The sequence below is a fragment of the Pipistrellus hanaki genome (genome assembly GCF_964339955.1).
Source record: "Pipistrellus hanaki genome assembly, chromosome: 1".
Taxonomy (NCBI): Eukaryota; Metazoa; Chordata; class Mammalia; order Chiroptera; family Vespertilionidae; genus Pipistrellus; species Pipistrellus hanaki.
In genome coordinates this window covers 181,478,136-181,492,459 of record NC_140503.1, presented here as the reverse complement: position 1 = coordinate 181,492,459, position 14,324 = coordinate 181,478,136, and the positions used below count along the sequence as shown (strand labels likewise).

Genomic DNA, 14,324 nt, shown 5'->3' with positions numbered 1-14,324 from the left:
AAAATAGCTATGCCATCCATAGCTGGTTTGGCCCAGTGGATAGAGCATTGGCCTGCAGACTAAAGGATCCCCGGTTCAGTTCCGGTCAGGGGCACATGCCTGGGTTGCAGGTTCAATTCACAGTAGGGAACGTGCAGGTGATCAGTGATTCTTTCTCATCATTGATGTTTCTATTTCTCTCTCTCCCTTTCCCTTCCTCTCTGAAATCAATAAAAATATATACTTAAAATAAAAGAAAAAAAAAACTATTTAAAACTTAAATTTCATTCAGCCAGATTCTTCTAAGACTGAAGACAAAGCTGAATGTGGTGAAAAATGAAAATGGGAAAAATGAGATGTGTAATACCCTGGTGAGGAAAGGATAACATTTATGTGACTCGACAATTAGCAGATCATTCTAAAGGTGAGAGGTCAGGCCAAAGCATGTCTGTCTGCTCAACTGTTTTGCCAGCACAATAGTTTATTCATTAATTCAAAACCACTAAAAGAGTTTTCATCCACATTAAGAAGGCAGGGAGGTCTCTCATGTGCCCCATGCCAGAGCAAGCTGCAGCCCTGAACCATTGCCTGGCCTCTGCTCATAGGCTGCAGGTACTGAAGCAGGTTGCACAGTGGGGGGAAGGGGGGGAGGTAGGGAGGATTTTTAAAAGGGAGGTGGGAATGTATGGGTGAAACAGAATGAAGGTAGGGTGGTCCAAACCAATTTTGATAGTTTTAGATCAACTAAAGACACTAAAAGAATTATTATTTGTATACAAGGACTCTCCTAGAATTCCAAAAATTGAGTCTAAGAAAAGGGGTCATTGTTGAGCCCCAAAAGTAGTCTGTACGTATCCCCTCCCTACTCTTAATACTTTTATCTACATGCCGTGCTGGCTAAGCTGGCTCACCGATTAGAACAGGCTTATATGAACTCCCTCAGAGCCTGCAGTCACTGTCTGTCCTGGGTGAAGTGGATACACTTACCCATACTCATCTTGATTGGCAGGTTTTCTCTGCTTGCTGCTTCCACTAGATGTCTCCGGACTTCCATCACTGCCTCTTTGTGCTTGGCATTCAGTAAGGCTTCCCACAGGGCTTTGGCTGCGGTATCACTGCAATAAAACCACAAAGAGCTTTAGAATAAATTTCTACCAACTAATGGAAAAGGCTGAAAGCAAAATAATTTCTAAAATATCTTCTTTGAGCACTAAAGTAGTCTTTCCTACTGATAGATTCTAGGCATGGGATTAAATGAAGACCATCTAACCCATTTTAAACAGCACAAAATATTGAGAAATTAGGGAGATTAAACCAAGCCAAAAAAAAAAAAGATGAATAAAAGCTATATTGTGTTTTGATAAGTGGGGGGAAATTACATGATATTTTTTAGGTATGATACTTTTTTTTAGATTTTGCATTTTAAAGTATTTCAGAGTACAGTTCAAATTGCTTCAGTAATATATAAATGCTATATAAGCCAAAATTAATACATGTTCAAAAAATGATTTATCAGTGATTATAAGCATAACAATTTGAGATAACTTACTTGTATGGAAAGCACAGAACAATTAGCAATGAGAATTCCTGTTAAGAAACTATACAATAGAATTCTTAATGAGTAGATTTTCTATTGAATGAAAATAAAGAATTAGGCTAAGTAACCAAGGTCTACTTTCGGCCTTAGGTTGGAAGGATGGCACATCCTTCACCATTAACTATGATAACAGAAAGAAGGCCTGCATTGTGCAGGGTCTCATCTGGGCTCACTTGTCCAACAGCCCTCTGTCTCACCCACCACGCCATGTTTAAATTATAAATGAGCACAGTGTTCTTCCCGGAAGACCGCTACATCAGCCAAGTATACACATTTGTAGTAACGTTTCAAAACCTGAATATAAAGAAACAAAGATGACTTCTGTCCCTTTCCAAGGACTTTTTCCTTCACTTAAAACTCTACCAATGCCGAAACCGGTTTGGCTCAGTGGATAGAGTGTTGGCCTGTGGACTGAAAGGTCCCGGGTTCGATTCCGGTCAAGGGCATGTACCTTGGTTGTGGGCACATCCCCAATAGAGGGTGTGCAAGAGGCAACTGATCAATGATTCTCTCTCATTGATGTTTCTAACACTCTATTTCTCTCTCTTCCTCTCTGTAAAAAAAATCAATAAAATATATTTTTTTAAAAACAAAAAACTCTACTAACATCTCTTACTATCCAGTTAGCTAATAGTGTGAAAATGAATGAATTTTTAAAGTTTGGTTTTAAAAGTTATATCTAATTAGATATTAATTTAGTTTTAAAGTTATACCTAATAATATATATCTTTTAAGTTCAAATTTGATTGGGAATAATGGAATGATGTATTTCAGTGCTGAGTTTAATGTCTGGCACATACTAATGTTTCATTAAAGAATTAGTTGTATTAACATCTATTGTTTTTTTCTGAGTAAACTAACATCACTGCTCAACTTATGCTACTTGTTTAGATCTAATCAAAACTGTCATTATAACTCTGCACCCAATAGTCTATGTTTAATTTAAATAAGCAGGTAAACTACAAGCCAAGCCCATTTCCATGGCTGAGATACAGATAAATACAAAGCCAAAGCTTTCAATGACTTAAAGGAAGAAGAAGCAGAGATACAAACAGAGAAATTATCCTTCAAAGAAGTGTGATAAGAGGCGTGATCAATGCTGGCACAGATGTAGCTCGTAGCTCAGAGGAGGGCTCTAATCCTGGCTTGGAGGGCAGAGGCTCAGAGATTGGTTTCTATGGGAAAAATGAGCAAGTACACAGATACATGAATTCCAAAAACAGCCAAGGGAAGAAGTTAAAACTGAATCTAGGAAGGAGAATGGTAAAGATCCACATATTTTAAGAATATATAAAATCCTTATTACAAAACAAGAGGAAGGAGGATGTATCAGTATGTGCAGATTCCTAGTACACAACACAAATTTCGAGGACTGTTTTGTTCCATGCTAAAGGGCCAGGGGAGGGGCCCCTGCATTACTTTCCAAGGCTTGTCAACTTCAGTCTGTAGGTAACAGGTCACCAATGAGCATGTGCTTGATTTCACATTCTGAGAAGAGTACCATAGCTTAGCAGTTGTGAACTCAGTCTTAGTCATCATTCAAAACTAGGTCTATTTCCTGTGGGATTTTGGGAAAGTTACTAAACTTCTCCAAAGCTCTGAAGGCAATGGAAAACCACTGCAAAATTCTGAGCAGGGGAGTTACAGTCCCAGTTTCCCCAATTTATAGTACATAATCTTTCCCAACTTTCATTCTCCAAAGCACCTCTCTGCAAAGCACAGGGATTTCCCACATACTATCAACTCTGTACATAGAACTTCTAGAGTATTTACTGCCCTCCTCTATTCCATGAGTATAATACAGAGTGTCTTCAAGATCACATAGGTTAGGCAATACTGTGGTTGCCCCAGCAGATTAGTGTGGTGATTGAAATGTGGGCTCTGGGGTCAGATAAATCCGTGTTCAAACTGGCCATGCACTCTTCACCCACAGTAGTTACATGGCCTATTTAGTCTTCCTCAGGCACTCCATGCTGAGGCAGGCACCCCTTTGCCAGTAATTCTCTTCCTACAAATATCCCCTCTCTCTTCAGGTGCCTGCTATAATGTCACCTTATCAGAGAAGTCCTCCTTACTGCCCACTGCCCTATCAATGATTCTCTCTCATCATTCATGTTTCTATCTCTCTGGCTCCCTCTCCCTTCCTCTCTGAAATCAATAAAAATATTTTTTAAATTAAAAAAAATCGAAGTTCAGCATTTCCTCATAAGATATAGGAGGAGACCTGTTTCAGAAGCACATTAGTCATTTTCATCAACTTGTATACTCATATGGATAACCACTGCCAGTAGATTTGGGTTTTTTAATGCAGAATTCATTTTGATATCAATTGAAAGACTAAAAACTTCAGTTTAAGCAATTCCTTTATAATGGCAAGTTGCTGTAAAGACCTTTGATGTAGATTAGAAACTCAGAGCTATAGTAAGTCAATTTAATGAAGATTTTTAAGCAGTGACTTCTGGGCCAGCTTCCTGCCGTATTTATTAATTACACTGAAATTCTGTAGACTGAACCAACAGGATATTTTAAAACTAGTTTTGCTCTGCTGATGTGGCTCAGTGGTTGAGCGACAACTTATGAACCAGGAAGTCACAGTTCTCCCATTTAGGGCACGTGCTTGGGTTGCAGGCTCGGTCTCCAGTGAGGAGCATGTGGAAGGCAGTAAATCAATGAATCTCTCTTCATTGATGTTTCTGTCCCTCTCTCCCTCTTCTTTCCACTTTGAAATCAATAAAATTATATTTTTTAAACTAAAACTAGAATTGTTACTTTTATGAGAAGTTCAATCCATAAATATTTCCAGACTGACTTAAAAAGTAGGTGCACAATTTTTGTGGTAATGTGAACATTAGAGGTAATGTTAAATTAATCATCCTTACATCTGCAGCAGGACACTACCTAACCCAACACAGATGAAAACCTATTTTGAATTTTTGAAGGCATCCAAAGAAAGTTTTATAATATGCCTGAGAAAAACAGTACTATTTTAAACAAATCAAACTACTATTAGATTCTATTTATACCTAATCTAAACCCTTTTTGCTCTACTGTAAACCTTAGTCTTACTTAGGGTTAGTCTCTCTTAAGTTTAAGAACAGCTGGATAACATCTTTTTAACAATCAGGCCCACCCAAAAATAGTGTTCTTCTTTTTCACATGAGTAATTTAAGATTTTTGAAAGGTAAATAAAATGTAATACTAAAAAATAATTTTAAATACCATCACTACATTCTATTTTAGAAGCATTTCAGGATTTACAATACAACTTCTTATAACTCATTTAATCCTAACTTCATGAACTAAACTAGTATCCCTGACCCAATTTAAAGACCCTCAGAGAGCCGAAACAAGTTTGGCTCAGTGGATAGAGCATCGGCCTGCGGACTGAAAGGTCCCAGGTTTGATTCTGATCAACAGCATGTACCTTGGTTGCGGGTACATCCCCAGAAGGGGGTGTGCAAGAGGCAGCTGATCGATGATTCTCTCTCATCGATGTTTCTAATTCTCTATCCCTCTCTCTTCCTCTCTGTAAAAAATAAATAAAAAATTTTTTTAAAAATAAATAAAAAAATAAAGACCCTCAGAGAAGCCAACTGTTTTACTTAAGTATACCCAAATGGCAAAACCAGAACTCATATCCAGGTAAATGGCTTCTGAGCCCAATGACCTTTCTACTACATTATGCCATGCTTATATTATGCAAATCATAAAAAAGCATCAATTATATAGAATGTCAATTATTTTCAACTTTTCATGATGATTTTCTTTTCAAATCCTTAATGCATCCTCTATCTTCCCCTTAAGTTTACAAGTGGGCCCCATGTAAGACAATGTAATAGGGTGAATAGTGAAACAAATCCATAGTAACTCATGAAGCAGGTAAAACTTGCTCTCATAATTTTAAACACTTTCTGTTTTAAACAGTATCATACTATTCCCCTTGTAGGTAACTATAGCCATTGACAGTCACTTTGCAATACAATGCCAATCACTTTTATTCAACTCCCTTCTTTAAATGTTTCTCTCTAAGAAGACTTTGCAAATTTTAAATCATTCTGCACGTATATCAATTAAACAACTGAAAAGGCAAAAAAACAAACAAACAAACAAAAAAACTAAATTTCCCTGAGGTATTATTTCCAATCTAGATTTTATTTGATATTCATTATATTCTTGGGAAAGAAAGAAGGAGAAATAACCTCTAATGATTTACCATTGGTAAAACTGAGAAAAATGTTCTACCTTTATATTGTACTAGAGGCCCGATGCACAAATTTGGTGGAACATTTTTCTCAGTTTTACCAATGGTAAATCATTCCTCACTAACCCCCCTGCTGGCCTGGTCGCCCCATGCACCTGCTGTTCAATCGTTACTGTTAATGTGATGATGGCCGGGGCAATTTGCATATCCCTCTATTATTAGTATATATGTTTCAAGAAATCCATTGAAACAAATAATAGAATAGAATATTTGTCCTATTAAAATATCCATTTTGTTACTATGAAATGGAATTAGTTTCAACATGGTCAGTAACTACATGTCAAATACATATTAAATGTATGTACTTTTGGGATAAACAGATGATCTTATATCCTTAAAAATCAAACTATTATAGCAACTGTCCAGTTTGAAGACTACAGGCCAAGAATATAAACACAATAACCTGCTGCAATAAACTTTTTTAAAGTGTCAAAGGACTTCTGTATATGAAGATATGGTTCTCCCAGTTAATTCTTGGCTCTTTAGTCACCAGAATTACTCAATTATGAATGAAGTCGTCACCAAATAAAATATAAATGAGACAGCATTAACTTTCAAAATGTGGCTGAATGTTGAATCCTGGTGATACTTCAATCAAATGAAAGGCATGTAATTAAGAAACTGAGGGTGAAATGTGAATGAATAGCATTATCTTGTGACTAAACTCAGAGAAATGGTTTTTTCAAGGCACGCTCAGGAAGTAAAGTTTACTCACAGGATTTGTAAGAGCAGTAACAGTATTTCAACAGAAATACAATGATCTATAATAATAAAAGCATAATGTGCTAATTAGACCGGATGTCTTTCCAGATGTCCTTCCTTCCAGACAAAGCCAAGCAGGCAGGGGCCGTGGCAGAGGCGGCAGAGGCCCCCCGGCCATGCCACAGCAGCAGCTGGTGGAGGCCAGGGTCAAGGCCTTTGCATGAGTTTTGTAACAAAATAAAAAACAAACATTTTCAGCTAATTTTAAACAGATAGCAATCTGAGTCATAGTGTTCCCCAGCAGGAAATAATGGCTTCCATCAGTGGTGAGCTTAATGAGCTCTAAATGTAGGTTTGTTCATCAAATTATTCATAGAGGTTTCAAAGGTCATCTTTCCTCTTGACTACTTTTTAAAACAATTACCTCATCTTTAATAAAATTATCTGTTAACTTCATTTCAATAGGAGACAAAGCAGCTAAACACAAAAGGACAGTAAAGTAGACCCGTGGCACTGGAAAGGCAGTGGGGGGAACTTAACCAAAGAATTTATATTCATATATGCATAAACCATGGACAAAGACAATAGTGTGGTAAAGGCCTGGGAATGGGGGAGGGGACCAATGGGGAAAAAAGGGGGACATCTATTATACTTTCAATAATAAAGATAAATTAAAACAATAAATATAGTTAATATATATTATGTTCATTTCAGGTGTATAACATAATTATTCGACATTAATATACATAATAAAATGATTATCATAAGTCTAGTAACCATCTACCATTGTATAAGGCTAGTATGATATTATTGATTATATTCCCTATGCTGTACATTATAGCTCTGTGACCTATTGACTTTATAAATGGAAATTTGCATCTCTTATTTCCCTTCAATTTTTATCCCTACCCTTACTCTCCTTCCCCTCTGGCAACCAACCGTTTGTTCTCTGTATCTGTGGGTCTGTTTCTGTTTTGTATTGCTTTGTTTTTTAGATTTCACATGTAAATGAAATCATACTGTATTTCTCATCTGTCTGACTTATTTCACTTAGCATATTATTTTCTCTAGGTTTGTTCATTCTTTCATAATATGAGCACTTCCTATGTATTGGGCACTCAGTGAGGTGCTACAACCATGGCTGTGAGCAACCTCCACTGACCTGCCCTTAGGGAGCTAAAAATTTAGCAGGGGAGCTGAAACTGAGCATGCTCCTACAGAGGCAACAAAAGCAAAGAATGGGAGCTTTGAGAGAGTAAAATACCTAACCTGGTCTGGGTGTGTGAATGGAAGTCAGAGAGAAGCTGAGAATGTGACAGTGAGTCCTGAAAATGAGTGGAAAGTAGCCAGTGGAAGAATAGAGTAAGAGCAGTCTAGGCAGGAGTAGCATCATGGGTAGATGTCATGAGAAGAGAACTTGCTACCTTTGCAAGGAAAAGAAACCAAGTATGAATGGAATATGAAGATCTAATATGACACTGCCCTGAGCTCATGACAAATCATGCAAGGCCTGGTAACTCACATTAGCGATTATACACTTCTTTCCAAAGGCAACTAAAGGGTCTTCAGCAACAGACTGCCTTAATCAGGTTTACATTAAAAGATCACTCTGGCCTCAAAGTAGAGAATGGATCTCAGGTCTGAGTGAGAAGCTACCACATAGCCCAAGCAAGAATTAATGATAGCTTAACCTATAGTGACTTCCTAAAGCTATCAGAGTATATTATTCCCCTGTTCAAAACCATTCCATACTTCCTACTAATATTACAGTAACATCTAAGCTCTTTATTTTTATACTAGACACCCAGTGCATAAAAATTAATGCACTGGAGGGGGGTTCCTCATCTCAGCCTGCCCCCTCTCACAGTCTGGGATCCCTCAGGAGTGGGAGGCAACCTAGTGGCCAGGGGGAGACAACACCCCATCACACTTATGCTGCTGCCATTGCTGGCAGTGAAAGCCTTGAGCCTCGAGCAGCCCTGGGCAGCTGGGAAGCCACCATCCAAGGATTGCCTGCACATTGGGCCAGCCCTGGGCAGCTGGGGGACTGAGGGGTCTGGGGGACTCCAGAAGCAGGCATGCGGGGTGGGCCAGGCCTTGCCACGCACCTGCCTCCTGGTGGGGCTAAGGGGACTGGATGCCACCATCTTGTGGCTGTGGGCGCCACCATTTTTAGGGCGTGGCAGTCAGTTAGCATATTCCCTCCTTATTGGCTTTGGGTACTACCATCTTTGAGGGCAGGACAGTCAATTAGCATACTCCCTTCTCATTGGCTCTGGGCACCACCATCTTTGCAATGGCATAAGGGTCAATTAGCATATTCCCTCTTTATTAGATAGGATTATATCTACAATTTTATCTCTTGCCTTCTCAGCTTCATCTATTAGGCCTCACCCACGCTGGCCTGATTTCTGCCTCTTCAATGGGATTAAGTACAATACAATCCCAACTCAGGGCTTTTGTATTTGCTATGCTCTTTGCCTAGAACCCTCTTCCTCCAGATGTTCACTGATTAGGCCTCATTCATTCAACAAATGTTAACTGAGCCCCTATCAAATGCCAGTTCTATACTAGGTAGAGCTCAAGGTTTACCACTCTGACCACTCAAGTTAATTTGGCACTCCTTATCCAAATTCCACTTGTTTTATTTTACTTTATTTATAACATTTGTCACTAATTCAAATTATATGTCATTAAATAACATTTATTTTATTGACTTGAGAGTGGAACTTATTAGAGGGCATTAAAGACTGAAGCTTTCTGGCTTTACTATAATGTCAGTATCCCTGGGCCCATGGGCAGCAGTGCACTCAGGCCACCAATACACCATGGCCCTCGGCTGTGCCAGTCACTGTTGGTGCAACAGTGTATAAAGGTGAACAAGTCAGAGACAGATCTCTCAGCAAGCTTCCAAAGTCTGGCTGGAGAGAATAGACACTAAACTAGTAATCCTATATAATAAAAGGTTAATATGTAAATTGACAGAATGGCAGAATGACAGATCACTATGACGTGCACTGACCACCAGAGGGCAGATGCTCAGTGCAGGAGCTGCCCCCGGTGGTCAGTGCACTCCCACAGGGAGAACGCCACTCAACCAGAAGCCAGGCTCATGGCTGGTGAGCGCAGCAGTGGTGGCGGGAGCCTTTCCCACCTCTGTAGCAGTGCTAAGGACCCCTTAGGGCACATGTGTCAAACACAAGGCCCGCGGGCCAAATCCAGCCCGCCAGGCCTTGCAATGTGGGCCGCACCGCGCTGTCATCACTGCACTCCGCTGTCAGTTTATGACATTGTCAGTTTATGACTGTTCAGAAAACCATTCGGCCCGCGATTTAGGCTGGATTTTAGATTTTGGCCCCTTCTCTGATTGAGTTCGACACCCCTACCTTAGGGAATGTCCAGCCAAACCTAAGCCAGCAGTCGGACATTTCCCAATGGGTTCCAGACTGTAAGAGGGTGCAGGCCGGGCTGAGGAACCCCCTTCCCTAATGTTGTGCACCAGGCCTCTAATCTTATCTAGTAAAAGAGTAATATGTAAATTGGCCATACCTCTGCTACACCCACATACCACGCCCACCAGCCACGCCCACCAGCCAATCAGAGCGAGTGTACAAATTAACCCCAACCAAGATGGCTGCGGCCATGGAGAGCAGGAGAGAGGCTTGGGTTTCTCTGGCAATGGAAGAAGCAGAGCTTTCCGCCTGCCCTTGCCAGCCTAAGCCTCCACTCAAGGCTACAAAGTTTCAATTATAGAAGGTAAACAATCCAAACAGAAATGGCAGCAGCCATGGAGCAAGCTGAAGGCTTGGCTCTGCTCCAGGCTACAAAGTTTCAATTGTAGAAGGTAAATAAATTCCAGATGCCAGGGCTTCCCCTTGGGTCACCGGGGGGCGTGGTTGGCCTGCAAACCACCACAGGCCCCTTGCCCAGGCAGCCCCACACCCGAAGGGAACCCTATCCTGATCCAGGACACCCTTCAGGGCAAACCAGCTGGCCCCCACTTGTGCGCCAGACCTCTATCCTATCTAATAAAAGAGTAATATGCAGATTGACCATCACTCCAACACACATGATCAAGATAGCTGCCTCCATGTGGACACAAGATGGCCACCACAAGATGGTCAGCAGGGGAGGGCAGTTGGGAGGGACCAGGCTTGCAAGGGAGAGCAGTTGTGGGTGATCAGGCAAGCAAGGGAGGGCAGTTGGGAGGCACCAAGCCTGCAAGGGAGGGCAGTTGAGAGAGACCAAGACTGCAGGGGAGGGGAGTTAGGGGTGACCAGGCTGGCAAAGGAGGGAAGTTGGGGGCAAACAGGCTGGCAGGGGAGCAGTTAGACATCAATCAGGCTGGCATGGGAGTGGTTAGGGGGTGATCAGGCTGGCAGGCAGAAGCGATTAGGGGCAATCAGGAAGGCAGGCAGGTAAGCAGTTGGGAGCCAACAGTCCTGGATTGTGAGAGGAATGTCCCAGATTGGAGAGGGTGCAGGCTGGGCTGAGGGACACCAACACCTTCCCTCCATCCCCGTACACGAATTTCGTGCACCGGGCCTCTAGTTATAATATTAATACAATGCACTATGAATTACATTAAGAAATAAAGAATGCTATCTATGGAAGCAAAAACAAAGATAGAAGTGGAAGGAAGGAAGAAAGGAAGGAAGGAAGGAAGGAAGGAAGGAAGGAAGGAAGGAAGGAAGGAAGGAAGAGAGGGAGGGAGAGAGGGAGGGAAGAAGGGAAGAGAGAATGAAGGAAAGAGCAACATGTAGGATGACCAAAAGGTAGGAAAACATTGAGGACCTGAAATAAATTTAATATAGCTATAGTTAAGAGTGTCAACATGAAGGGGCAGGGGAATTAGGGAGCAGGCAGGAAAGGAGGAAAAACTAGAGAAGACAAAGGCTGAAAAAATAAGCAGGGAGCAGATCTAAGAAGGTTTTCTAAAACAAGTCAAAATTTTTAGTCTTTACTCAAAGGGCAATGGAAACCCACTAATTTTACCCAGGGAGGGTTAGAAGCAGATTTACTATTACTTGCACAGCTGAATAAATAGGTGTATAAAAAGCCAGTCATTAAATGTACTTTAAAATTATAATCTTTTCAAAGTCTTGCAGATAAAATTTAACTTTTAAATATTACCAAACTATGAGAATATAATCCATCCATTTCTTTTTATTAAAGGTCCTTATATTGTATTTTTGTTTATTCAACAAATATGAGTGCCCACTATACACCAGGCCCTGTTCTTCGGGCTAGGGATACAGTCATGAATTAAACAAATATAAAACCACTTTCCTATATAATTCATGTTCTGGAATTTATTATCTGAACACAGAACACAGAAATCATGAAGTAAGAGAAATTACAATCAAAGTTTCCTTACAAATCATCCAGTGTGCTTCACTCTTACAGAGAAGAAAACTGTGACCATGAGAAATTAAATACCTGTTCAAGGTCATAACGTTTTGGTGGAAAAGCCACTATACTACAGTAATGACTAGAAAATAAAAACTGCACAGGAGCTAGTAAGGACACCAAATAATCACATCAATGAAAGGAGGAAATTGTCTTAAGGTTCAACAAATGAAAGGAGGAAATTGTCTTAAGGAGTATTTTTTTATACACAGTCATATTTGTTAAAGAACGTTCCCATAACTTTGTAATACATTGTCGGGAAAGATAAGATCACTTCAAAAATGTTAAACTAAAATATCACATTGGAGTACATTTTGGGGAGGAAGCAGAGTAGAATGGAAAAAAATATAAACCCTGGTGCAACTTGTTCTGTGAGCAAGTCACTGGTATCTACCCTTCAAGTCTCATAAACATGATATATTTCTTGCACTACAGAAAAGTGACTTTCATTAATTTGTTCAACAAGAATAAAGCACCATATAAATTTAACTTGTTTTATTCTACTGGAGCAAAGGCTATCATTTTAAATGTATTTTCCTATATAATAAAGAGGTAACATGCAAATTTAGCCACCCCATATGGTCAAAGAAGGCAGTTAGGGGTGACCAGGTCGATAGGGGAGAGCAGTTAGAAGCAATCGGATCAGCAGGGGAGCAGTTAGGTGTAGATCAGGCTGGCAAGGGAGTGGTTAAGGGGTGATCGGGCTGGCAGGCAGAAGCAGTTAGGGGCAATCAGGCAGGCAGGTAGGCAAGCGGTTGGGAGCCAGCAGTCCTGGATTATGAAACGAGCAGTCAGACATCCCTCAAGAGGTGCCAATTGTAGAGGGTGCAGGCTGGGCTGAAGGACACCCCTCCCCCCTGGTGAATTTCATCCACCAGGCCTCTAGTTTGTTATAAATTATTTATCAGCATAATAATATTGTGTATTATATACTTTCAGTTTTGTATTCAAAAAACAAAAAATGTCCCCCCAAAATGCATGATCCTTCTGTATCAATCTGTAGCTACTACAAAATATATATGTGTGACTGGTTCCAGATTATAAATATATTAGAATGTCTTTAACAGACCAGAAATCATAACCATGTGTTAATAAAAGTAAATAAAAATCCCCAATAAAACACTATTTAATTCCAGGATAAACAATTGCACACTAGATTTATAATGTTCAAAGTAATAAAAGGATACTCTCCAACTGATATGTAATCAAGGTTTCATCTCTTAGTTTATCATTTCTTCCTTTAAGATACCCTCATTCAGCACTGCCACTGGCCCATGAAACCTCTTTTAAAATGGACCAAAAGCCTGTTTAACCATTATATAAAATAATTCAGGGTAATTAAACTTCATCACAATACAGATAAACATTTTTTATTCCTACTTTCTACCAGCTCATTGATGACAATACCATAATCAACACAAACTTTAATAATTTCCTCCCAGCAAACAATAAAGCACAGGAGAGACTTTTTCATATGAATCCCTAATGCATAAAACAGATGAACTCAATATGAGAATTTTAAATCACTAACACCATTAGGTTACTTAAAAAAAACAAACACACATCCCTCTGTGCACATTTTTCTTACTCTGAAAGATATACTTTGAGTTCCTGTAAGTTACTTTCATGACCCATTCCAAAGGCCAGGACTTGCTCCACCGGGAAACTCCACTTTAGGCTGGATTACATCTGTGTGTTTTGGCTTGAATTCAAGACTTAGATAGTTAAGGATTAGTTCATGTGTCAAGAAACTCTAAGAGAAAGGGTTAGTGACAGCTTTATAAAGGCTCGTAGAAGCAAACTCATCTGTTCACTTTATCCCTTCTGTCATTTCACTCAATGAAGAAGGGTCATTTCAAAATCAGTATAACTTATTATTCTATAGTGATTCTAGATTTTTATTCATCTATTCACCATGGGTGACACCATTGTACCAATATACACATATGTGTAAAGTTCCAAATATACAAAATTGGGAAAACTTTGATTTGTTAAAATGATTTACAGTCCTGTTTTATTCTTCACTAGTTTTGGGTTGGATTTTGGTTCAAGTAGAATATGAATTTATGATATTTCTATCATTTTCTATATTAACACCTATATATTTTGTTAAGGTATTTCGTACTATCTGTCTTGGCACCTTAGAAATATAAAACAGTGTGAAGTGTTATCGCAGATACAACTCTGAGATGAGAACATATAATAATTACCTGACTGGTTTGGCTCAGTGGATAGAACATTGGCCTGCGGACTGAAGGGTCCCAGGTTCGATTCCAGTCAACGGCATGTACCCTGGTTGTGGGCACATCCCCAGTAGGGGGTGTGCAGGAGGCAGCTGATCAATATTTCTTTCTCATTGATGTTTCTAACTCTCTA

At 39.8% G+C, this 14,324-nt stretch overlaps 1 protein-coding gene across 4 annotated transcripts in view; it reads right to left on the bottom strand.

Moving 5' to 3' along the window:
- The window catches only part of SCFD2 (sec1 family domain containing 2), a 318,795-nt gene that overhangs the window by 285,957 nt on the left and 18,514 nt on the right, over nucleotides 1-14,324 (bottom strand). For all 4 annotated transcript variants that reach the window (XM_084899934.1, XM_084899937.1, XM_084899935.1 and 1 more), the window contains exon 3: nucleotides 967-1,094. In XM_084899934.1, the coding sequence (XP_084756060.1) occupies nucleotides 967-1,094 (128 nt within the window). The remainder of the gene's footprint in view (nucleotides 1-966; nucleotides 1,095-14,324) is intronic.